Source organism: Phyllobates terribilis, unplaced genomic scaffold (genome assembly GCF_046119375.1).
Source record: "Phyllobates terribilis strain yellow unplaced genomic scaffold, ASM4611937v1 Scaffold_5__5_contigs__length_657084704, whole genome shotgun sequence".
Lineage (NCBI taxonomy): Eukaryota > Metazoa > Chordata > Amphibia > Anura > Dendrobatidae > Phyllobates > Phyllobates terribilis.
Genome location: NW_027362765.1, coordinates 620,493,784 through 620,520,679, shown reverse-complemented (window position 1 = coordinate 620,520,679; position 26,896 = coordinate 620,493,784). Strand labels below are relative to the sequence as shown.

Below are 26,896 nucleotides of genomic sequence, written 5' to 3'. Positions count from 1 at the left end.
TGTGGTTCTGGGATTTTTGCTCACCATTCTGGAGATCATTTTAACCCCACGGGGTGAGATCTTGTGTGGAGCCCCAGATGGAGGGAGAATATCCGTGGTCTTTGTATGTGTTCCATTTTCTGATTATTGCTCCCACAGTTGATTTCTTCACACCAAGCTGCTTGCCTATTGCAGATTAAGTCTTGCCAGCCTAGTGCAGGGCTACAATTTTGTTTCTGGTGTCCTTCGCCAGCTCTTTAGTCTTCACCGTAGTGAAGTTTGGAGTGTGACTGTTTGAGGTTATGGACAGGTGTCTTTTATAATGATAACAAGTTCAAACAGGAGCCAGTACTACAGGTAATGAGTGGAGGACAGAGGAGCCTCTTAAAGAAGAAGTTACAGGTCTGTGAGAGCCAGAAATCTTGCTTGTTTGTAATTGACAAATACTTATTTTCCACCAAAATTTTTTAAAAAACTTCTTTCCGAATCAGACAATGTGATTTTCAGGATTTGTTTTGTCATTTTGTCTCTCATAGTTGAGGTCGACCTATGATGTCAATTACAGGCCTCTCATCTTATTAAGTGGGAGAACTTGCACAATTGGTGACTAAATACTTTTTCCCCACTGTATATACTGCATTACTGTATGTGCTATAAACGATCACCGGTTTCACAAAAATGTGAATAAAAAGTTTTTAGAAGTTGAATAAATTAAAATCGCCCCCTTTTCCTCAGTTTAAAAATAAAGGAACAAAAACATTTGTTGTTGCTGCATTCATAAAAGTACAGTCCATTAAAATACGTAACGAATTAACCCATTAGTGAACTCCATAAAAAAAAAAAAGCTAGAATTTCATTTTTTTGGGTCACCTCACCAACCTGGAAAAAAGTAATTAATAAGCAAACCGTGCATTATATGTACACAAAATTGGTTTCAATAAAAATGTCAGGATAGCACACAAGAGTCTAGGAAAATGGCAACACAAAATAATGTTTTGCTTTCTAAGACCACTTAGAGGACCGGTCACCAAATTTTCCATGTTCAACTGGATATAATAATGGTTGCAGAGCAGTATAAAATGGTTTTTTTTTTGTGTGTTTTTTCCTTTTTTTTTCTTAAATTTTACCCCTAATGAGTTATCACAGAGATGTCACTGGTGACGTATGGTTCTTACACCTGTATGATGCTGACCAATCCATAAGCCGGCAGCAACATAGCAAACACGCCCCACCATAGCGTAGAGCAGGTTTGTCAGTGAGTAGGATGTAATCCCGTTTATATCTGCAGTGCGATCAGTGATTAGAAAAGAGCTGACAGAAGGGTTTATGGGACACATTTAAAGGGAACCGGTCACCCCCCCCCCCCCCGGTGATATCAGACCTCTACTATGGGCATGCAGGTGATAGAAAAGTAACTCTATACTACCTGTATGGCCCATAGTAGAGGTCTGATGGGAACCTGTCACCCCCCCCCGGTGATATGAGACCTCTACTATGGGCATGCAGGTGATAGAAAAGTAACTCTATACTACCTGTATGGCCATAGTAGAGGTCTGATGGGAATCTGTCCCCCCCCGGTGATATCAGACCTCTACTATGGGCATGCAGGTGATAGAAAAGTAACTCTATACTACCTGTATGGCCCATAGTAGAGGTCTGATGGGAACCTGTCACCCCCCCGGTGATATGAGACCTCTACTATGGCCATACAGGGTATAGAAAAGTAACTCCATACTACCTGTATGGCCCATAGTAGAGGTCTGATGGGAACCTGTCACCCCCCCCCCCGGTGATATGAGACCTCTACTATGGGCATGCAGGTGATAGAAAAGTAACTCCATACTACCTGTATGGCCCATAGTAGAGGTCTGATGGGAACCTCTCACCCCCCCCCCCCCCCCCGGTGATATGAGACCTCTACTATGGGCATGCAGGTTATAGAAAAGTAACTCTATACTACCTGTATGGCCCATAGTAGAGGTCTGATGGGAATCTGTCACCCCCTGGGAGATATCAGACCTCTACTATGGGCATGCAGGTTATGGAAAAGTAACTCTATACTACCTGTATGGCCCATAGTAGAGGTCTGATGGGAATCTGTCACCCCCCCGGTGATATCAGACCTCTACTATGGGCATGCAGGTGATAGAAAAGTAACTCTATACTACCTGTATGGCCCATAGTAGAGGTCTGATAGGAATCTGTCACCCCCGCGGTGATATCAGACCTCTACTATGGGCATGCAGGTTATAGAAAAGTAACTCTATACTACCTGTATGGCCCATAGTAGAGGTCTGATGGGAATCTGTCCCCCCTGGGAGATATCAGACCTCTACTATGGGCATGCAGGTTATAGAAAAGTAACTCTATACTACCTGTATGGCCCATAGTAGAGGTCTGATGGGAATCTGTCCCCCCTGGGAGATATCAGACCTCTACTATGGGCATGCAGGTTATAGAAAAGTAACTCTATACTACCTGTATGGCCCATAGTAGAGGTCTGATGGGAATCTGTCACCCCTTGGGAGATATGAGACCTCTACTATGGGCATGCAGGTTATAGAAAAGTAACTCTATACTACCTGTATGGCCCATAGTAGAGGTCTGATGGGAATCTGTCACCCCCTGGGTGATATCAGACCTCTACTATGGGCATGCAGGGTATAGAAAAATAAATCTATACTACCTGTATGGCCCATAGTAGAGGTCTGATGGGAATCTGTCACCCCCTGGGAGATATCAGACCTCTACTATGGGCATGCAGGGTATAGAAAAGTAACTCTATACTACCTGTATGGCCCATAGTAGAGGTCTGATTGCAGAGATATGTGTTTTTATAAAAGCACGTTTTCTATCCCCTGTATGGCCATATTAGAGGTCTGCTATCTCCCAGGGGGTGGCAGATTCCCTTTAAACTCCGCTGTACTGCCCCTCCCTGCACACTGCCACTCATGCAGGAGGTTAGGCTAGAAGAGGTACATCGCACACGGAGAAACCTGCTCTAAGCTATGGTGGGGGGTGTTCTTTATATGCTTTGTTGCTGCCTGCTTATGATTGGAGGAAAAGTGCACAACCCCCTGTGGAAACAAGAACACCCCCTTGCACTTAACAATTGTTAACTTGTTAGGTGCAAAATACATTGCTAATATCTTCGCAACAGAGCCAAAATGAGAAAAAAAAACATATTTATTCCTCACTGCAACCATTGTGTCCAGTTACACATGAAACATGTTCTCAAAGTCTCTATTTAAATATAGAGAAATTGCTGCATGTTTGGTATCACTGTAATCGGACTGCCGTCAACCGCCAAATGAACACCCTCAAAAAAAATAAAATCCAATAATGGAGGATTGGGATGCATTTTTTTTCCTCCATTTGAACCCACTTGAAGCTTGTTTTACCATTATTCAGTATATTGTGTGGTAAAATGATTGGCACTATTCAAAATTAAAATTTGTCCTGTAAAAAATAAGCCCTCATACATTTTTTGATGGCGAAATGTAAAAAAAATGACTGCAAAAATAAAAAAATCACCATGTCCTGAAAGGGTTAAGTTTTATTCTAGCTTTTTTTCCTTTGCTCTCTTCCATAGGATGGTGCAGGGAGCTGCTAGTCCATACAGTGAGCGTGACTGGAATCACTGTCCCTGCAGTTGACGCTCTGCAGAGCAGCCAGTCAGTCTGCAGAGGGCCATTATTACCACTCATTTTGCAGAGAAATATGTTTTTTGGAGGTGATAGGTTCCCTTTAAGAAAGAATAACAGATCTTTTTTCCACTTCTAGAATTCAGTGGACTGTCTGCTCCATCCTGCCACAAGTAAGGTAATGCCATGGCAGCACAATCTGATTATAGAGACCTTAATGTGCCATGGAGACCACAGACTGGCCCTACGCTATATTCTAGCTATGAAGCCTCCAATATTCAACAGTGCAGAGGTCAAACGTCACATGACTGTATTTTTAGAAAACAGGTAAGTTTTGTTGCCTTTGTCACATGTTAATTTCTAGTTGTCTTTAGACAATTAAAGAATCATGATGAATTGGGACACAGCGATAGGTTTATGGTATCCACTGGCTGTATATTTAATGACCTATCACAATTTGTAGGCACATTTTTGAGGCCTGGAATCTGCAAAAGCTCCACTCCAGCCGATTGAATGTTGAAGAGCTGCTGAAACATATGTATGAAACATGTCAAGAAATGGGGCTTGTGGAAGATTTGCTGAAGCTTGCCTTCACAGATTCTGAACAAGTAAGAGGCCATAAAGCCAGCATAACCATGACTGTAGAAAGTTTCTTTACTCTGTCTGTCTCGTTCTCGCTATCGCAGCTTTTAGAAGCCCTCTCCCACCCAATCAGCACCCCTGCGACACAAACACGGGCTCCTGATGGCAGTCATGGCAATCTGAGGTCAAATAATGACCTCCGTCTGCCAGCTACAGTGGCCTGTTAGACCATGCATGAAGGATGGCCTAAAAGTCTTTTGTTTGTGTAACACTGACAGGTGTAATGCATTATCCCAGTGATCAGAGTAATAAAAGGTAAAATCCCATAAAGGAATGAAGTAAAGTAAAAAAACTAAAAAATTTAAAAAATATTTTTAAATAAGAACAAAAAATTAAAAATAATTCAATAAATATGTATATGTCTGTAAAGAGAAACGAAAAAGTACTCATTTTGTATTACCACATCCAAAACGGCCCGAACTATAAAACTCACTATTTAACCCCTTCAGTGAACACCATAAAATGGCAAACTATGCCTTTTCATCATACCATTGAAAAAAGTGGAACAAAATGCAATAAAAAAGACGTATTTAAATAGCTGGTAACGTCGTCATCTTCTCCCTCAAAAAAAAGACGCCATACAGCTTCATCAGTGGAGAAATAAAAAAAAAAAAAAAAAAAAAAAGCTATAGTCCTCACATGACTGTCAGCAGAAATATACAAACATTATAGTTCTCAAAATATGGGGATGCAAAAACTGTTGTGTTTTTTTTTAATAAAAGGGGGGGGGTTTAGGGCGCAAAAGTGGCCAAACACAAAAAAAGTAATAAACCTGGTGTCTCTGTAATCATGCTGACCCACAGTGAAGGCGTTAAAAATAAAACCAATTCTGTTGATTTGTTCACTTTGCCTCCTAAAGATTTAAGTAAGGCTCAGCTCACATTTATCCTGCTCTCTATGATGAGAGACCAGACCGAGTACAGAGGAACTCTGTTGCATCATCATAGAGGAGAATGGATCCCTCAGGGGTTTCATCTGAATCACATCATTCGGAGATTTCGATGGAAACCCCAATGTAAGTGCTCAACGTAGAGCACAGTATAGATGTGATCCCAAATGTTATGTAAAATGTTCCCAATAAAAGCTTTGATTTAATTCACAAAAAAACAAGTCCCCACTCAGGTCCGTCACCTGTCAGTGGAAATATAGAGGGTTTCCACCTTACTGGTTGCACAAAGGCTCTGGAAAAGTGAAATTGCTCACCGCAAAAGAAATCCAGCAAATTCTGCACTCCCAGATCCAAATGCCCCCCTCCGTCTAAGCTGCACAATGTGCCTAAACCACGTTTAGCGTCCACAAATTTGGCACTTCTGTAGCGTTGAGGGCCCGCTTAAATTACGGGGTACATGTTTCCGGAAGCACAGGTTGGGCATAATGTATGGGCACTACAATGGCAGGTTTGCATTTTTAACTCTGCATCATCCATTAAAATTGTCACTACACCTGTAAATAAATTCCCAATTGGGTGTAATTTCCAAAATAGGGTTACTCGAGGGGGAGGTTCTGCCCTTCTGGTACGTTGGGCTCTGTATGTGGAGTCCACAAACTATTCTACAATAATTTATTCTCAAAGAGTCCTAGCGCTTCCTCCCCCCGAGTCTCACCATGTGGGTAAGCAGTACTGTATAGCCACATATGAGGTATTGCTTGGTCAGCAGAAATTGTGTGATAAACTTTGGTACCATTTCTACCCATTTTCCCTCGTAAAACAACATTTTTGTGGTATGAATACAGGATAAAAAATATCTTTTTACTGTGTTAGACAGTAGATAGAAAAATATTCAAATTTAAGAGTCCTCAGTGGTTGATGCCTTTTAATTGCTAACTGAAAAGATGGTAACAAATAGCAATCTTTTGAGACTGCTCGGGTGTCTTCATCAGGTACTATTCTGTGACACATTCTACTATAACTTGTTCACAGAGAGACAAATAATGCTCCTTCCATCCTGAGTCTCGCTGTATGGCTAAGCAGTGCTGTACTGCCACATTCAGAAGAAATTGTGTGGCAAATTTTGGTACCATTTTTACCCATTTTCCTGTGTGAAAATGGAAAATTAAATTATTTTTCTTCACTGCTCAATGGTATAAAATTCTGTGACACACCCGTGGTGTAGGGTGAATTCACTGAAGTGTAGTTTGTAAAATGTGGGTCACTATTGGTAAGGTTCTGCTGTTCTGGCACCTCAGGGGCTCTTCCAGTGGGTCATGGCACCCGTAAATCATAACAGTAAAATCTGTACTACAATATGGTGCTCCTTCCCTTCTGAGCTTCCCACTGTGCCTGAAATGTAGTTCCTGCTACATGTTGGGTATTGGTGCTCTGGGGGAAAAATGGACCTCACAGGTAGTTGCGCAATTTTTCCTATTAATTCTTATAAAAATGTAAAACTTAAGGCTAAAACAACATTATAGTGTTAAAAATGTGATAATTGTTTCTTCACCACCCAATGGTATAAAATGCTGTGAGACACATGTGATGTCCACATGTTAACTGCACCCTTGCATGAATTTATTGAGGGGTGTAGTTTGTAATGTGTGGAAATTTATTGGTGGTGTCTGTTTAACTGGCAATGTAAGGGACACTGCCAATGAAACATGGCACCCTCAAACCATTCCAGCAAATCTGCACTCCTATGGTGCTCCTTCCCTTCTGAGCCTTGCACTCTGCCTTAAAACTAGCTTTCAACCACATATGGGGTATTGGCAAACTCGAAAAATTTATCCAATTTGTTAATCAATTTCTTCAATTTACTCAGTCCAATATTATACAATTCTGTGAGTCACCTGAGGGTTAAAAATGTTCATTTCACCCCTAGATGAATTTCTCAAGTGGTGTAGTTTCCAAAATGGGGTCACTTGTGGGGGGTTTCTCCAATAAATTCCAGTCAAAATGGCACACCAAAATTCAAATATGTCTCCTTTACTTCCGAGCACTGCCTGTAGTTTTCCCCTAAATATGGGTTATCGACGTACTCGGGAGAAATTGCACAACAAATTTTGTTGCCCAATTACTCCTGCTTCTCTTGTGAAAATGAAAAGTTTGGGGCAAAACCAACATATTTGATGGAAAAATGTGATCTTTCATTTTCACGGGTTAGCGTTATAAAATTCTGTGAAGCACTTCTGGGTTCAAGGTGCTCACCAAACCTCTAGAAATATTCATTGAGGTGTGTAATTTCCAAACTTGGGTCACTTGTCAGGGGGATTCCACTGTTTAGGCACATAGGGGCTCTGCAAACACGACATGGAGTTAACTATCTATTGAAGGCAATTTTGTAGTCAAATGGTGCTCTATCCCTTCCAAGCCCTGCCGTGCGCCCAAATAGTAGTTTTCCTCCACATATGGAGTATCTGTGTACTTGGGAGAAATTGCAACAAATTTTGGGGTACATTCTTTCCTTTTTCTCGATTTAAATGAAACATTTGGGACCACAGCAACATTTTTGTGGGAAAAATGTAAAATTGTATTTATTCTTTCTTCCATATTGCTTTAATTCCGACGAAGCACCTAAAGAGTTAATAAACTTCTTGAATGTGGCTTTGAAGACTTTGAGGGGTGCAGTTTTTAAAAGGTGTTACTTTTGGGTATTTTCTGTCACATAGGCACCTCAAAGTCACTTAATTTACAAAACCAACATTTTTTATTTTGTTGGAAAAATGAAAAATTGCTGATAAACTTTTAACAATTGTAACGTAACAAAAAAATTGTTTTAAAAAAAAATTGCTTATGTAAAGTAGACATGTGGCAAATATTAGTTTATTTATTTTTAGTGGTATGACCATCTTTTTTTAAAGGCATAAAAATGAAAAGTTTGACTTTTTTTTTAATTTGTCAAATTTCCAATCTTTTCATAAACACAAAGCATATTGACCTAAATTTACCACTAATATGTGTCATAATTACTGAGATATGATGTCGCATTCCAGAATTATTGCCACACATCGGTCAGAATTTAAAAATTTTGCCTGGTCAGGAAGGGGACACCTGGCTTTGGTGGTGAATGGGTTAAGCACCTGAAAGATTAAGAAAGTTCCTGCAGTTTTGAACACTTGGAGTCATGCAGTTTTTACAATGGTATCACTTTTTGAGGGTTTCCAATATAAATGCCCCTCAGTCACTTCAAAAATAGATTTAGTAAATGTCTATAAAAAATTGCTGCTTAACTTTTAAGCCTTCTAACAGCCAAGCAAAATAAAGAAATGTTGGAAAAATTATGTTAACGTCTTAAGTGCGTAACTATTTTTTTGTGACCTAGCTATCTGGCTCCATGGCAGTAAATTCTGAGTTTCAAAATTTCTAATTTTCCAAATTCTAAATCATGCTGCTCTCAGATTACATAGCAAAAATTTGGTGACAGATTCTTTAACCCCCCGAGGGTGGTCGGCTCATTAATGACCAGGCCAGTTTTTACAATTCTGGCCACTGGCACTTTTATGAGGTAATAACTCTGGAACGCTTCAACGGATCCCACTGATTCTGAGAATGTTTTTTCATGACATATTGTACTTCATGATTGTGGTAAAATTTCTTCACTATGACTTGCATTTATTTGTAAAAAAAAAAAAAGACATTTTCAAACTTTGAATTTTCATGCCCTTAAATCAGAACGATATGTAGCACAATATAGTTAATAAATAACATTTCCCACGTTTCTACTTTTACATCAGCACAATTTTAGAACAAATTTTTTTTTTTTGTTAGGAAGTTATAAGGGTTAAAAGTTGACCAGCGATTTCTCGTTTTTCCAAAAAAATTACAGAACCATTTTTTTAGGGACCACATCACATTGAAGTGACTTTGAGGGGCCCTTATGACCGAAAATACCCCAAAGGGAACCATTCTAAAAACTGCACCCCTCAACGTGCTCAAAACCACATTCAAGAAGTTTATTAACCCTTCAGGTGCTTCACACGAATTTTTGGAATGTGGAAGAAAAAAATGAACATTTTAATTTTTTTCCACAAAAATTATCTTTTAGCCCCAAATTTTTCATTTTCACAAAGGTAAGAGGTGAAAATTGACCCCAGAAAGTGTTGTGCAATTTCTCCTGAGTGCACCGATACCCCATATGTGGGGAAAATAGACTGTTTTGGCGCACGGCATGGTTCAGAAAGGAAGGAACACAAAATTGGCTGGAATTGAGAGTGGAAGCCATGTCGCGTTTGGAGAGCCCCTGATGTGCCTAAATAGTGGAAACCCCCCACAAGTGACCCCATTTTAAAAACTAGACCCCTCAAGGATTTTATCAAGGGGTATAGTGAACATTTTGAACTTAGAGGTACGACACAGAATTTGATAACATTAGGTCATCAAGTTGTCATTAGTCTTGAGTGCAAGTGCTCGCTACTTGAGTACTCGGGTATGCACCATGTATCGCGGGTGCTCGAGTGACATGTTCGAGTCTCCACTCGCATGTTTCATGGTTGTTAGACACCCAAAAAAAAAAAAACATGCTTGGACCACTCGTGCATGGCAGGCAATCCACGCAACTTTTTTTTTTTGGCAACGAATCATATGGGGCGGAGACTTGAGCATGTCACTCGAGCATCCGCGATACTCAGCGCATACCTGAGCACCCGATGCAGACTCAAGTAGTGAGCACTTCCGCTCAACACTAGTCACCATATCATCTTTTTTTTTTTTTTCACTTTTAAAAAAATCCCAACCCTAACCCTAGCGTTTATTTTTTACACCGTTCCTCGTGCGGTATAAGTGATTAGACGACCTTATTCTTCGGGTCGGTGCGATTTCAGCGATACCAGATCCATATCAGATTTTTATGATTGACAGCTGTCACACACGAAAAGGTGCTTTTTTTTTTTTTTTTTTTGCATAGACTAGTTTTAGCATCGCCATATTTTGAGAGCTATTATTTTTCCATATTTTGGCCGACAATCATGTGATGGCTTGTTTTTTATGGGACAAGTGAATGTTTTTATTGGTACCATTTTTGGGCACGTGACATTTTGTGATCGCTTTTTTCTTCCGATTTTTAGGAGGCAGAATAAACAAAAACCAACAATTCAGGAATTGGTTTTTTTTTTTTTTGTTTGTTTGTTTTTTTTAATGCATTTCCGCATGTGGTAAAATTGATAAGGCAGCGTTATTCTTTGGGTCAGTACGTTTACATCAGTGCCACATTTATATATTTTTTTTATGTTTTGGCGCTTTTACACAATAAAGAGTGTTTTATTGAAAAAAAAATTTTGTATCGCTTTTTTCTGTGACCTATAACTTTTTTTTATTTTTTGGCTGATGGAGTCTTCTACATCTCCCTTCTCCACTGGTAGAATCTCCTAGCAGGTTATCCAGTATGCATTCAATCAGACAACGCCACAGCCGTGGCATACATACACCGACAGGGCTTAACAAGCCGCAAATCCGTTATCACGGCGGTCTCATGGATTCTGGTCTGGGCCGAGTGACACGTGCCAGCAATATCGTCAGTACACATTCTGGGGGTGGACAATTGGGCCGCCGACTTCCTTAGTCATCAGACTCTCCTCGGGCGAGTGGACACTCAACCCCATCGTGTTCGATAAGATCTGTCACAGATGGGGCACCACCGACGTCTATCTAATGGTGCCTCACTTCGTAGCCAGGTCTCGCTACCCCTCTGGCAGTCGGTTATGACACCCTCCTCATTCCATGATTTCATTTTCATCTTCCTTACCTCTTTCCGCCTCTGCCACTGATCCCGAGAGTCATCAAGAAGACCAAGGCAGAGGGAGTCCCAGTAATCATGGTGGCTGTAGACTGGCCCAGAAGGGACCTACTCTCTCTCTCTCAGGGTCCCCTCTTCCACCAGAATTCTCTGTCTCTGAATTTAATGGCATTGGTTTTGAGAGAAGCATGTTTTTCATCCCAGGTCATACAGACCATGGTCAGAGCAAGAAAGCCCGCGTCCTCACGCATTTAACATCGGACTTGGAAGGCCTTTTTTTTTTCTTTTTTTTTTTTTGATGGTGTGAAAACAACCTTTTCTGCTCACATGTCTTTTTCTCTTCCATCCATCTTGGCTTTTCTCCAGTTGGGACTCGACTCCGGGCTTTCTATCAGTACTCTCAAGGTTCAGATCTCTGCACTCTCAATTCTTTTTCAACGGAATTTGGCTTCTCGTCCCAAGCTCAAGACCTTCCTCCATGGAGTTGCTCGCCTGGCTTTGCCATATTGCCCTCCTGTAGGCTCTTGGGACCTTAATCTGGTCTAAGCATCCTTCAGCAAGCCCCCTTCGAACCTATCCATGACATCTTGTCGTCATTCCTTTCCTGGAAGGTTGCCTTTTTGGTAGCCATCACGTCCTTCAGAAGAGTTTGAGCTGGCAGCTCTCTAGTCGCTCTCCTTTTCTAATTCTCCATCAGGACAAGGTAGTTTTCAGACCAGTTCCTCCTTTCTTAAGGTAGTCTCCTCATTCCACATCAACGAGGACATTGTTCTGCCTTCTTTCTGGTCATCTCTGGTTCATCCCCTTGAAAGATCCCTTCACAAGCTGGACCTGAGCAGAGCTCTGTGTCTACCTATCAAGGACCGCTTCATTCAGATGTTCTGACACCTTGTTTGTCATCTGAGGGTCATCGCAAGGATCTCCCTGCTACAAAATCTAACCATTGCTGAATTCGCTCGGCTATACTGGAGGCATATCGCGCTACACACAGGCTACCCCTTCCGGGAGTAAGAGCGCTCTCCACCCAAGCGTTGGGGGCTTCTTGGACTGTTTGCCAACAGGCCTCTGCAACCCAGATTTGCAAAGCTGATACCTGGTCATCTCGTTACACTTTCACAAGGTTCTACAGAGTAGATATCTACGCCTCGGTCTATGCTGGCCTAGGTATGAAGATTCTGCAAGCGGTGGTCGCCTGCCGTCCAAGCTGATTTGGCAGTTATTCTATTCCCTCCTTGGGACTGATTTAGGACATCCCATGGTTACCTGTGTCCCCCAATGAAGCAATAACGAAAGAAGGATTTTTTGTACTCACTGTAAAATCTTTCTTAGAGCCTTCACTGGGGGACACGGCATCCTCCCTGGTTTATGCCTATGTTGGGCCTATGTGCCTCTGTTGGGCCTGTATATAGTTCGGTTGTTTGTTGCTTCTCTTACTGCTTGTTCACTAACTGACGAGCTTTGTGCCAGTCGATGGGTGTATACTGCTGAGGAGGAGCTAATTCTTTTTTTGCCTAGCGGCCTCCCAGCGACAGATGCATACACTCATGGCTACCTGTGTCCACCAATAAAGGCTCAAAGAAAGAGCTTTTACGGTGAGTACCAAAAATCCCTCTTTTGCGGGACGAGTTACAGATTTTTTTGTTGCCATTTTGGGGCACATAATGTTTTATGATTGCTTTTTATTCAGATATTCAGACACAATGAACAAAAAACAGTAATTTAGTTATTTATGTTGTTTATTTTTTGCGCCGTTCACTGTGTGGTAAGTGATAAGACTGATTTGTCCATTGGGTCGGTACGATTACAGAGATACCAGATTTATATTGTTTTTTTTATGCTTTGCTATTTTTACACACTAAAAACAATGTTTTACAAAAATGAATTAGTTTTTACATTGCCATATTCTGAGAACTGTAACTTTTTTTTTTTTTTGCTGAATGAGCCATATTGCAGTTTTTGTTTTGCGGGACGGTTTGGCGATTTTAATTTATACCATTCTTTTTTTCTTCATATGACTTTTTGAAAGCTTTTTATTAAAAATTTTTGTGAGTCAGTCTGATGAAAAAGTGACATTTTTGGTGTTTTTTTTTATTTTCTTAACGCCGTTAGCCGTAAGGAATAAATAACGGACCAGTTTTATAAAGTGGGTCGTTCTGGATACGGTGTTAACAATTGTGGGGGTTTTTGGGTTGTTTTTTTTCACAAACACTGCTTTTTGAGTGGCAAAATGACTTTTTGTGATTTGGGTGTGCTTTTTTGGGTGTGTTTTTTACATATTTTATTTTACTTTTTCACTTTTCTTTGTACTTCGTCCCACTGTGGGACATTTTTCGTGTACTGCAGTGCATGAGACGGTCAGTGAGTCACGGAGTGTGCTTGTGAGACCAGGCTTATAGCTAGATCTTACGGACCATCGTACCCTGGGGTCATCAGATGACCTCTAGGTACCGTGATAACAATCGGTACCCGCAGTTTTCATTTTGTGGGTCCCATGGTTACAAAGGGGATCTTGCAACCCCCTTACAACCATTTAAATAGCTCTGTTGCGATTGACAGCAGTATTTGAGGGGTTAATTTGCCCGATCAGTTACAAAAGCGGCCAGGGCCGATTATAGCAGGGTGTCAGCTGTCGCATACAGCCGACGGGCAGCGCTACAATCTTATTCCCAATCGCCGTTTTAAAACAAATCAGGAATAAGGCCCCTTTACAACTGCCGTTCTAATACGTATCGGCAGTCGTTAAGGGGTTAAAGTTCCAGCTGTTTTCAAGACATATCCACCTAAATTTACCCCTGAAATAAAGCACAGTGTCACGAAAAACCCTTTATATGGCCTATTCAGAAATGCTAAAACTGGCAGTGACAGGAAAAGGTTAACTGCCACAAATTGTAGGACATTTTCCCTGTGCGATTATACGACGTTTCTTTTAGAATTGTCACTTTTGTTCCGGTAGGAACAGTGATTCAGACAGAACGTGAAGGTTTCCTTTTGCCTTATGCTTTAATAAATCTTTATTTTTATTATAGGATTACTTGCATACATATTTGCGCACAAACGGAGGTATTCAAAATCAAGAGATCTTGTTGGTACATCATTTACAGAGAGCAAATTACATACCAGCTTTGCGGCTAAACCAGTCACTGAACAATTATCACCTAGTAAGTCCTCTGTTTCATTTTAAAGAGTATCATGAATATATATGTAAGTAATAACAATAAGTGAAAGTGATTCCATAGTTCTGTCTTTTAAGGACTGGAAGGGCTATCTCTCCTTTTCAAAAATAGTTTCTCTGACTGTTCTGTCTGAACACGGAGATGGTGAGGTGCCAGCGCCGAATACATGCCTTATAATGCCCCTTTTAAATACAGTATATAGATGCTTGCAGCTTCACCCCCAGTTGGAGGTGTCTGTTTTCAGGAAACATAGGAAAGGGTTCTTTACAGTCAGAGCAGTCAGACTGTGGAATGCCCGACCACAAGAGGTAGTAATGGCAGACACTATAACAGCTTTTATACAAGGCTGGATGATTTCCTTGATACACGTAACTGTGGGTTATAGTTAATTTAGTGACAAAATGTACAATTGGTGGAAGAAGGTTGATGGACCTAGGTCTTTTTTGCAACCTATGTAATTATGTAAAATATCTTTTTATTTTGTGTTTCACACATTTTTTTAACATCATTAAAAAAGATTTTCTTTTTTTAATTGTTGGCTTGGCATATTATCCCCCATTACAGAGCAAATCTATCGCATCAATGCATTGTAAAGCTCATCTCGATCTGGTCTGGCTCCTTCCTGACACTAATTGGTCATATAATCGCTGGGATCAAAGTGTAATGGGAGATTACGGCTTCCTAAATGGCATACATCCCTGACTTGAGTAAGAAATCAGTCCAATGTTGAAACATGTAGCCTTGTATTCCTTTAATAATTTCTGTTGATGACTTTACCTGCCTGTCATACTCTGCAACGCTCGTATCACCCCTTTTTTTCATTTAATTTATAAACTTTTTGTTTGATCTGTATACATTGCTTTTTTCAGCAATGTATACAGCGATCGTGTAATTTCTGCCTTCTTTACGGGGAGTTCTCCATTCCTGCTGCTGCACATCTCCATGCAGCTGCTGATTCTGCAAGGATGTTCCAAAACTAAATTGCAGAGTCATATGCAGACCTCACAGACAATTTTGGCAATCAGCAGGTTATTAATTATGTAATAATTGTTGGCTAAAGCAATCCCCCATAGTCATTTTGCTATGTAAAGATTACGTTGCATTTCGTGAGGAGAGTATCTGAAAAATGTGTTCAGCTATGGATGTATTTTTATACTTTTTCTTTTCTGTGCAGAATGATTTTGACAGATGCCAGCTGGAAAGAGGAGCTGCCAGAAACTCTATAGTGGATCACTATGTCAAAATACTCCCAAGTGTGCAGCAAACTCTGGCCAGATCCTATCCTTCTATTGTTTGGAAGAAAGGTAACTGAAAGTTGTAGCTTTCGGCTGTATGTAATATCTTATTAACTTCACCTTCATTAATTTTGAGGGGACAGATATTGGAATTGCTTTGGCATTTGCTGGAAATTCATAGTTTTCAAGTCAGATGAACTTGAGGTTACTTTGCTTACTTTCTATTACAGCTGTTTAAAAAACATTTAAAGGGATACTGTCACGTTTAATAATGGTACAAACCTGGCAATATAGCGTTAATCTGCAAGTTAGGCTGGGCAGGACCTAAAGGAGTTGCCCACTGCTTTAACATTGATGCCCTATCCATAGGATAGGGCATGAATGTATGATCGGCCAGGGTCCCGCCCGCGGCATCCCCACCGACCAGCTGTTATCGGTGCAGCGGCCGCCGGCCGGAAGTCCTTGCCTGCGGTGCTTGGCTGTCTGTCTGTAGTGGCCGCCGCTTGTAACTGCACATCCTCCTCCCATTCATCGGGAGGCCGATGTTCAGTTACAAGCGGCGGGCACTGCAGGTAGAGACTTCCGGCTGGCGACACCTGACACCGATAACAGCCGATCGGCAGGGGTGCCGCGTGTGGGACCCCAGCCAATCATACATTGATGCTCTATCCTACGGATAGGGCATCAATGTAAAGTAGTGGATAACCCCTTTAAAGCTACTTTGTTCTGAAAGTGCAGCTTCTTAGAGAAAATGAAGTATATTACTCCAGGGAGTCGCTGACTTTAAGCCATACAGACAGGTGTGCCCGGCCAGTCACCGCTCACAGCACTTTGACTGACATCTGGCTCTGCACTGATGCACATAAGTAATATAAAGCCTCAAATCTTCCACCCCTCACTCCAGGTCTGATCTGAGCTCTGTAAGAAATAACCGATCAATACACCACATGGGTCTGTTAGGGGCACCGACGTGTGACGTACAAATAAAAACAATATGCATGTGTCAGAGATGACTAATGGAAGTACCAAATGTAAATGTATAATGTACAGGTAAGAGCAATGCGTATTCAGTGAAAAGAAAGCGATATATAGTGGGACTGCGCGTATGACCTTGATCTCCAGCTTGATAAATAGTGTTCAATTCTTATGTGCAAAAGTTCTGCCCATAGACCAATGTGTAAATGCCAAGACAGGAACATTATGGATTGTCGTCTGCCTATTAATACTAAAATAAATGCATAAAATAAACAGAAATGTAGTATCAACATATACTAGCGCCAAAGGAGATGGTAAGGAAGAAATACTAGGCTGCAGCCAGAAGCACGGGTCCTGTGTGACGGCCCGTAAATAGTCATAAATAGATGGTACTGTCGCACTGATTGGAGGTAGCAGAAAATAGAAAAGAGGAGCACGCAAAACAGAAAGTAATATCTAGAATTTATATTAAACAAATTTCACAATGGAAATTAACTTGGACAATAAAATAATATTCCTAAGGAGACAAGCTATATATGATATTTAGGCAAAGCGTTAATAAATATAATGTTTCTCTGTTTAACGTCCATTTGCATGGTAAGAAATGCTGCTGCTATTGGAAACGTGCCTGCTATGCCGCTAAATAGCTCATAGTCTGTAAGAATGAATACACGGTGCTTAGTAAAAGCATACAGTTAGTGGGGCTGGTCCCTTGATTAGAGGCGTGAATTCCTGGTGAGTAAAGAGTGCGGGGTGTCTACTCCCCTGTACGTACTCCGAAGCCCACAATTACCTGCTGTCAGGTCCTGGGCCATACAGTAAAGCAGGGAGCTGTAATCTCCTAAGTGGTATGTAGAGCCAGGGCACTCCGTCCGGTAGCATCCCTGGTAACCACACGGGCGGAAGGAGCTGGTGACGTCATAGCTGCTGACTATGGTGTCCTATGAAGGCCAGAAAAGAGGCTTCATTATTCATCATTCTTCAGATGATTTGTCAGTGTAGATGAAATAGTATTAAAGGAGTTTTCCAGGCTAAAAAGAATTCTGCAGTCTGTGACTGCACACTGCCGAATTGTGATAAGTTTACAATGCGCACACTGCCACAATTTCCCTTTCAATTGGGTATTTATACAATTTGCATAGTTGCAGCCGGTTTGACTCTCTCGGCCACTACTCTCAATGAAGTTGGCACATGACCACCCACTCTTGTTTAGAATATAGGAGAATTGTTAATTTGTGCTGATTGCACTCAGTCATGATTCGGCAGTCTTCAGTTACATGGTGACGGCAGACAGTTCTAGCGGGCAGCAGAGTTGTCACCGGATAGCGGCCTGTAATGTCTGTAGGTTTGACTACTCTACCATTGTTAAAATACAAATACATATCCAAAATATTCAACACTAAGCAACAGTTTCTTGTTTATTCTAGTGACAAGACCCAAACCTTTATCTACTGTTGCAAAACCGGCTCCCTCAGGGAGTGTGATTACCGAAGCTGACTTTATCCGTAACGTGCTGCTGAAAATAAAGGAAGTGTCTGCAGCTAGTGAGAGTAGAGACTTCTCTCCTTATAAAAGGTAAGAAATGTGCCTGGGCTTTCATCTGAGAATCCATTTATGGTACTCCCATTCCTACACAGTACTTAAGCTCTTCTATGTTTGAACCAATGTATCTTTTGTGGCACAGTGACATTAAAATGCTTTTGGTAGGAGACCATTTCTGTAGAGTTCTGTAGCTGTAGTCAAGAGACTTGTCTTGTTCTGCTTAGTCATGTAAAACTCAAATGGTATAAATTAATAGAATAGTGAGACATTAAAGGGTTGTCTGATATAGAAATATCATTTAAGTATGTTTCTCTTATGAAGTGCTCTTGGTCCCCTGACTGCAGCAGTCAGCCTGGACATGTAATGTGCTGGAAAGTGAGTATGCCTTTTTTTTTTAAATACATATTTTAAGTGCATACATGCATTGCAAATATATATTTTTCCAATACCGGACAACCCCTTTAACTGACTTGTTTAAAACAAAAGTTTTTTTTTTTTTTTTTTTTTAAAGTGGTTGCCCATTAAAAGACTCCTTTATTGCTGGCCCCATAAATTAAAAAATTCTCTACTTCCTGGATCTGCATTGCTCATAGATTGTGTACTCCGCCAGTGTCTTGATGAACAATAATGTCTCATGACTCATGTAAGCCACTGATTGACTACAATCTTCATAATTACATCTTTGCAAAAAGTTTATTCGCCTCAGGATAGAAATGTGAAGGCTGCTGTCAGTCTGCAGCCACCGATTGACTGCGGCAGTCATGTGACCTCAGGAGACATGAAGATGAGTGTCCGTCCTGCTTCGTGTGTGCTCAAGTAGGATTCTACCCTAAATATTTATATAGCAACATTGATTCCATGGTGCTGTACATGAGAAGGGGTTACATGCAAAATACATATCACTTACAGTAAAGAAGCTAACAATGATAGACTGGTACAGGAGGAAGAGGGCCCTGCCCTTGCGGCTTACATTCTACAGGATGATGGGGAAGAAGACAGTAGGTTGAGGGGTTGCAGTAGCTCTGGTGTTGGTGAGGTGGCAGCAAGGTCATGGCAGCCTGTAAGCTTTCTTGAAAAGATGGGTTTTCAGGTTCTGTCTGAAGGATCCGAATGTGATGGCTAATCAAACGTGTTGGGGCCAGATTTCCAGAGGATGGGGAATATTGGGGACAAGTCTTTTAGGCGATTGGGTGAAAAACTAATGAGTGTGGAGGAGAGAAGGTGGTCTTGGGAGGACTGGAGTTTACGTGAGGGAAGATATCGGGATATTAGTTTGGAGATGTACGGAGGAGAAAGGTTATGGATGCCTTTGTAGGTCAGTGTTAGTAGAAGTTTGAACTGGATATGCTGGGGAATTGGGAGCCAGTAAAGGGACTTGCAAAGAGGGGAAGCAGAAGAGTAGCGAGGAGAGAGATAAACTAGTCAGGCAGCAGAGTTAAGAATGGACTGGAGAGGTACAAGAGTGTTAGCAGGTAGGCCACAGAGGAGGATGTTGCAGTAGTTGAGGCGGGCGATGATGGGGTATGCACAAGCATGTAGTAGATTGAGGGTTTAGGAAAGGACGGATTCTGGAAATATTTTTAAGCTGGAGGCGACAGGAGGTGGCGAGAGCTTGGATGTGCTGTTTGAAGGATAGGGCAGATTCAAGGGTTACTCTGAGGCAGCGGATTTCCGGTACGGGGGGAAGCTTGATGTAGTTTATTACTACAGATAGATCAGGTGGGGAAGATATGTGAGATGGAGGAAAGATAATGAGTTCAGATTTATCCACATTAAGCTTGAAGTGAGAGGAGGAGGATATGGCAAATAGATACTCAGGGATTCTGGACAGCAGAGGTGGATCTGAGTGTCGTCAGCATGCAGATGCTACTGGAAGCCATGGAAATTTGAGTGGTCTCCAGCCAAGGGTATAGATGGAGAAGAGTAGGGGTCCTAGGACAGAGCCTTGAGGGACTTCAACAGAGTGAGGGCCGGATGAGGAGGTAGAGTGGGAGATTCTAAATGTGTGGTTGGAAAGGTATGAGGTGAAGGCAAGGTCTTTGATGCCAAAGGAAGAGAGGATTTGTAGTAGATGGCAGTGGTCAACTGTGTCGAAGGCAGATGACAAATCAAGGAGGAGTATTGATAATTGTCTGTTAGCTTTGGCTATAAGTAAGTTAGTGATTTTGGTCAGGGCCGTTTCAGTAGAAAGGTGAGGACAGAAGCCAGATTGTAGGTCGTCGAAGAGAGTTAGATGAGAGGAAAGTTCAGCGTGAACTGCTGTTCAAGGAGTTTGGAGGCGAATGGGAGCAGCAATATGGAGCGATAGCTGGACTTAGCAGTTGGGTCGAGCAATGTTTATTTGAGGATAGACGTGATTGTGGCATGTTTGAAAGCAGAGGGGAAGGTAGCAGATGTTAGTGATAGGTTGAAGAGATGGGTTAGGGATGGAATAAGTGTGGTGGTGAGATTGGGGAGGAGGTGGAATGCGATGGGGTAAAGTGCACAAGTAGTGAGGTGTGATTTGGAGAGGAGATGAGGAAGTTCACCTTCATTGATGATCGAGAGGGTGGTTATGGCATAAGGGCATTAGTCTGGTATGCAAAGGAGTTTGTGGTGGTCGAACAATAAAGACTTGCCTTGTTTGGTCAATCTTATTTTTGCAGTGTGTGGCAAAGTCCTCAGCAGCGATTAGGGAGGTCGGAGGGGACAGTGCTGGGCGGAGGAGGGGAGTTAAGTGTTGAATAACTGTTTGGGTTTGTAGAATAAGGAAGATACAAGGGATGTAAAGTGGGCCTGTTTAGCAGAGGTGAGGGCTGATTTGAGTGCGAGTGTTGCGTGTTTGAATGCAGTGAAGTCCTCTTTCGAATGTGTTTTCCTCCAACACCGCTCCGCAACCTTGGACACTTGCCGAATCTTTTTAGTGAGGTTATTGTGTCAGGGTTTTCTTTTGATTTGTCGCACTCTGCCATGCACGAGTAGGGCGACCGCGACAATAGCTGATGTGAGAGTGGCATTGTAGAAAGCAGTGGCGCTGACTGTGTCGTGGAGTGAAGATATGGATGCTAGTGGTAGAATAGAGTCAGAGTGTGTGAGTGTCTAGATGTGCGAGGTTTCTGCGGGGGGTGTTATGGTTGCTGGACATGGCTGACAGGTGAAGAGGACAGGGATGAGAACGTGAGTAGATGGTGGCCAGATAAGGGGAGAGGGGAGGTTGTGAGGTTAGATAGGGAGCAGAGTCGAGTGAAGATGAGGTCTAGTGTGTGTCCGTCTGTGTGGGTGGCTCAGGAGGACCAAGTCCAAAAGATGAAGTAAGCGACAGGAGTTTGGAGACTGCTGACTGGCGGGTGTCGGTGGGGATGTTGAAGTTACCCATGATGATGGTGGGAATGTCAGCAGAGAAAAAGTGAAGAAGCCAGGTGGAGAATTGTTCAATAAAGGCAGTGGCAGGGCCGGGAGGTCGGTATATGACGGCCACTTGGAGGTTGGAAAGAGAGTAGATGCGGACAGTGTGGACTTTAAAAGAAGGGAGGTTTAGGGACTGTAGAGGTGATATTGGGTTGAAGGTCCAGTTGGTAGAAAGAAGACCCACTCCTCCACCATGCCTGTTACCAGGGTGAGGAGTATGGGTGAAGTGGAGGCTGCTGTAGCACAGCGCAGCAGGGGAGGCAGTGTCGGAGGATGTCAGCCCAGGAAGGATAGATTGCGAGAGTTAAAGAGGTCATGAATCACATGGAGCTTATTGTAGACAGAGCAGGCATTCCAGAGTGCTCCAGAGAGGGGGAGCAGGGGGGTGGACGTCGAGACGTGTTTAATGTAGGAGAGATTGCGGAAGTTCATATTAGGTAGGCAGCGATATGAGGGGGCATAAGAGGGAGGTAGCAGCTGTGTGGGGGTCCAGGATTGGGAGATATGTCGCCAGCAGTGAGGACAAGCAGAGTGCAAGAAAGCAGGTGAAAGGAAAGAGGCCGGCTTGTTTTATGTTTTAGTAGGCGAGATCTGAGGTTGAGGAGCAGGTCTGCAGATGAGGTCAGGTGGGAGGTAAGAGGGATTGAGAGATTATTATTTGGATAGAGGATGCTGGGGTTTGGGGATAGCAAAGGAGTGAGGATTAGTGGAACAAAAACTGTAAGGGTATATACAAGCATAGTGGTAGAGTAAGTGTGGGGGAAAAAGAAAAGCGAAGTAAATTTAGTGAACAGTGTTACAAAGAACTTGGCACTCCAGGGTAAATGCTGATGAACAATACTTTTTATTTAGAAAAGCTATCCACTGTAAAAAAAAATAAAATTGACACTTCAGTCTAAAATTAGACATTTATCAATACTGAAAGATACAAAAGAAAACAAAATAATCAAAAATTTAACAATTTAGGCATAACAAGTATAAGTATAAACCTGGTATGCATGAGATACAAAGGAATGTAAGAACATAATTCCCAATTGGCTTTGGGATGCGGTAGAATAATAATTAAAAAGTACATTACTATTACATACTATCGCCCAGTGGTAGCTCAGTAGACTATTAAATAGGGAGGCAGAGTATTTTAATAGCATGGTAGGGTATAAATCCCATAAATTATAGTGTATCATGTACAGTGGGTACAGAAAGTATTCAGACCCCTTTAAATTTTTCACTGTGTTTCATTGCAGCCATTTGGTAAATTCTAAAAAGTAAATTTTTTTTCTCATTAAAGTACTCTGCACAACATCTTGACTGAAAAAAATAGAAATGTAGAATTTTTTGCAAATTTATTAAAGAAAAATTGAAATATCACATGGTGATAAGTATTCAGACACTTTGCTCATTTAAGTCGCATGCTGTCCATTTCCTTGTGATCCTCCTTGAGATGGTTCTACTCCTTAATTGGAGTCCAGCTGTGTTTAATTAAACTGATAGGACTTGATTTGGAAAGGCACACGCCTGTCTATATAAGACCTCACAGCTCACAGTGCATGTCAGACCAAATGAGAATCATGAGCTCAAAGGAACTACCCAAGGAGCTCAAAAACAGAATTGTGGCAAGTCACAGATCTGGCCAAGGTTACAAAAGAATTTCTGCATTACTCAAGGTTCCTTAGAGTACAGTGGTTTCCATAATCCTTAAATGGAAGAAGTTTGGGACCACCAGAAGTCTTCCTAGACCTGGCCGTCCAGCCATACTGAGCAATCATGGGAGAAGAGCCATGGTGAGAGAGGTAAAGAATAACCCCAAGATCACTGTGGCTGAGTTCCAGAGATGCAGTAGGAAGATGGGAGAAAGTTCCACAAAGTCAACTATCACTGCAGCCCTCCACCAGTCGGACCTTTATGGCAGAGTGGCCCGACGGAAGCCTCTCCTCAGTGCAAGACATAGGAAAGCCTGCATAGAGTTTGCTCGAAAACCCATGAAAGACTCCCAGGCTATGAGAAATAAGATTCTCTGGACTGATGAGATGAAGATAGCACTTTTTGGTGATAATTCTAAGCGGTACGTGTGGAGAAAACCAGACATTGCTCATCACCTGCCCAATACAATCCCAACAGTGAAACATGGTGGTGGCAGCATCATGCTTTGGGGGTGTTTTTCAGCTGCAGGGACAGGACGACTGGTTGCAATTAAAGGAAACATGAATGCGGCCAAGTACAGAGAGATCCTGGATGAAAACCTCTTCCATAGTGCTCTGGACCTCAGACTTGGCCGAAGGTTCACCTTCCAACAAGACAATGACCGTAAGAACACAGCTAAAATAACAAAGGAGTGGCTTCAGAACAACTCTGTGACCATTCTTGACTGGCCCAGCCAGAGCCCTGACCTAAACCCAATTGAGCATCTCTGGGGAGACCTGAAAATGGTTGTCCACCAACGTTCACCATCCAAGCTGACGGAACTGGAGAGGATCTGCAAGGAAGAATGGCAGAGGATCCCCAAATCCAGGTGTGAAAACTTGTTGCATCATTCCCAAGAAGACTTATGGCTGTACTAGCTCAAAAGGGTGCTTCTACTGAATACTGAGCAAAGGGTCTGAATACTTATGACCATGAGATATTTCAGTTTTTCTTGTAGAAATTTTTGCAAATTTATTAATTTCAGATTTTTTTTTCCGTGCAGAGAGTACTTTTAACCCCTTAATAACATCTGACGTACTAATACGCGTCTGTGCCCTGCGACTTAAGAGCCAGACCCGTATTAGTACGTCATGGCGATCGCGCGCGCACACAGGTTGTGCGGGCGCGATCGCCGCCGGGTGTCAGCTGATTGTCACAGCTGACACCCGGTACTATGTGCACCGCTCCCAGCACATTAACCCCCGCGATGCTGCGATCGAAGTCGATCGCGGCATTGCGGGGGCAAGGGGAGGTGATCGGCGATACTCACCTCCTCTTCCGGCTTCCAGCGCAGTCTGCAAAGGCTTCCCGGGTGTTGCCATGACGACCCAATGTCGTCATGACAACATCCGGGTTACCAGAGAGCAGGAAGATTGCTTGGGCATGCGCAGTGCATCTCCAAGCAATCTTCACACTGTGCACTTCTGACAGCCTTCATGGCATAGGGATGGTGCTTCATTCCTGTGCCATGCAGGCGATCAGAAAAAAAAAAGTGAAAGTCCCAGAGTGGGACAAAGTAATAAAGTGTATAATCTGTGTGAAAGTGGAAAAAAAAAAAAAAAAATGTGCAAAAATATTATAAAAAAAAATAAAATAATACACCAAAAATAAAAATATAATAAATATTATTATAAAAAAAAAACAAAAAACAATAAAAGTACACATATTTGGTATCGCCACGTCCGGAACAACCTGACCTATAAAACTGTCCCACTAGTTAACCCCTTCAGTGAACACGGTAAAAAAAAAAAAACGAAGCAAAAAACAATGCTTTATCACCATACCGCCAAACAAAAAGTGGAATAACACGCGATCAAAAAGACGCATATAAATAAAAATGATACCGCTGAAAACGTCATCTCGTCCCGCAAAAAACAAGCCGCCATACAGCTCCATCAGCCGAAAAATAAAAAAGTTATAGCTCTCAGAATAAAGCTATGCTAAAAAATATTTTTTTCTATAAAATAGCTTTTATTGTGTATAAGCGCCAAAACATAGAAAAATGATACAAATGTGGTACCGCTGTAAACGTACTGACCCGAAGAATAAAGCTACCTCATCAATTTTACCACACGCGGAACAGAATAAAAAAAAAAATAAAAAAAAAACAATTCCTGAATTGTTGGTTTTTGTTTATTCTGCCTCCCAAAAATCGGAATAGAAAGCGATCAAAAAATGTCACGTGCCTGAAAATGGCACCAATAACAACGTCAAGTCATCCCGCAAAAAACGAGCCGTCACATGACTGTCTGCCAAAATCTGGAAAAATTATAGCTCTCAAAATATGGCGATGCAAAAACTAGATTTTACAAAAAATGCGTCTTTTAGTGTGTGACAGCTGTCAGTCATAAAAACCCCATATGATTCTGGCATTGCTGTAATCACACCGACCCGAAGAATAAAGTCGTCTAATCACTTATACCGCACAAGGAACGGCGTCAAAAATAAACTCTTGGATTAGGATTGGGCTAGGGTTAGGGCTGGGTTTGGGGCTAGGGTTGTGCTGGGGCTAGGGTTGTGCTGGGGCTGGGATTTTTTTCAAAAGTAAGAAAAAAAGATGACGATATGGCGACTAGTGTTGAGAGCAAGTGCTCGCTACTTGAGTTTGCATCGGGTGCTCTGGTATGCATTGAGTATCGTGGGTATTTGAGTGACATGCTCGAGTCTCTGCCCCATATGCTTCGCTGCCAAAAAACTTTACGGGGATTGCCTGCCATGCACGAGCGATCCCCGCATGTTTTTTTTGGGTGTCTAATAACCGTGAAACATGCGGAGCAGGGACTCGAGCATGTCACTCGAGCACACGCTGTACATGGTGCATACCTGAGTACCGATGCAAACTCAAGTAGCGAGCACTTGCGCTCAAGAATAATGACAACTTATTCGATATGATGACCTAATGTAAACAAATTCTGTGCCGTACCTCTGGGTTCAAAATGTTCACTATACACCTTAATAAAATCCTTGAGGGGTATAGTTTCCAAAATGGGGACACTTGTGGGGGAGCTCCACTGTTTAGGCACATCACGGGCTCTCCAAACGCGACATGGTGTCCGGTAACAAATTGAATGGAAAATCGGCTCAAATTGTTAGCGGACGCCATGTTGCGTTTGGAGAGCCACTGTGTGCCCAAACATTGGAGCTCCCCCACAAGTGACCCCATTTTGGAAACTAGACCCCCCCAAGGCACCTATCTAGATGCATAGTGAGCACTTGGAACCCCTAGGTGCTTCACAAATTGATTCGTAAAAATGAAAAAGTGAAAAAAAAAAACACTTTTTCATTTTTATGAATCAATTTGTGAAGCACCTGGGGTTCCAAGTGCTCACTATGAATCTAGATAGGTGCCTTGGGGGGTCTAGTTTCCAAAATGGGGTCACTTGTGGGGGAGCTCCAAAGTTTGGGCACACAGGGGCTCTCCAAACACAACATGGCGTCCGCTAATTATTCAAGCAAATTTTACAATCAAAAAGTCAAATGGCGCTCCTTCCCTTCCGAGCCCTGCCGTGCGCCCAAACAGTGTTTTTTCCCCAAATATTGGGTATCTGCGTGCCCAGGGGAAATTGCACAACAAATTTTGGGGTCCATTTTTTCTTGTTACCCCTGTGAAAATAAAAAAAATTGGGTCTAAAGTAACATTTTTGTGAAAAAAGTTAAATGTTCATTTTTTTCTTCCACATTCAAAAAATTCCTGTGAAGCACCTGAAGGGTTAATAAAGTTCTTGAATGTGGTTTTGAGCACCTTGAGGGGTGCAGTTTTTAGAATGGCGTCACTTTTGGGTATTTTCTGTCATAAAGACCTCTCCAAGTGACTTCAAATGTGATGTGGTCCCTAAAAAAAATGGTTTTGTAAATTTTGTTGGAAAAATGAGAAATCGCTGGTCAACTTTTAACCCTTATAGCTCCCTAACAAAAAAAAATTTTGGTTCCAAAATTGTGCTGATGTAAAGTAGACATGTGGGAAATGTTATTTA

The 26,896-nt window shown here is 42.0% G+C and overlaps 1 protein-coding gene across 1 annotated transcript in view; it reads left to right on the top strand.

Annotated features, from left to right (window-relative positions):
• LOC141273770 (protein ELYS-like) overlaps window positions 1-26,896 on the top strand; it is a 112,169-nt gene that overhangs the window by 52,824 nt on the left and 32,449 nt on the right. The window contains exons 21-25 of the mRNA XM_073686107.1: window positions 3,763-3,950; window positions 4,087-4,231; window positions 13,957-14,088; window positions 15,278-15,407; window positions 17,741-17,888. Of these exons, the coding sequence (XP_073542208.1) occupies window positions 3,763-3,950; window positions 4,087-4,231; window positions 13,957-14,088; window positions 15,278-15,407; window positions 17,741-17,888 (743 nt within the window). The remainder of the gene's footprint in view (window positions 1-3,762; window positions 3,951-4,086; window positions 4,232-13,956; window positions 14,089-15,277; window positions 15,408-17,740; window positions 17,889-26,896) is intronic.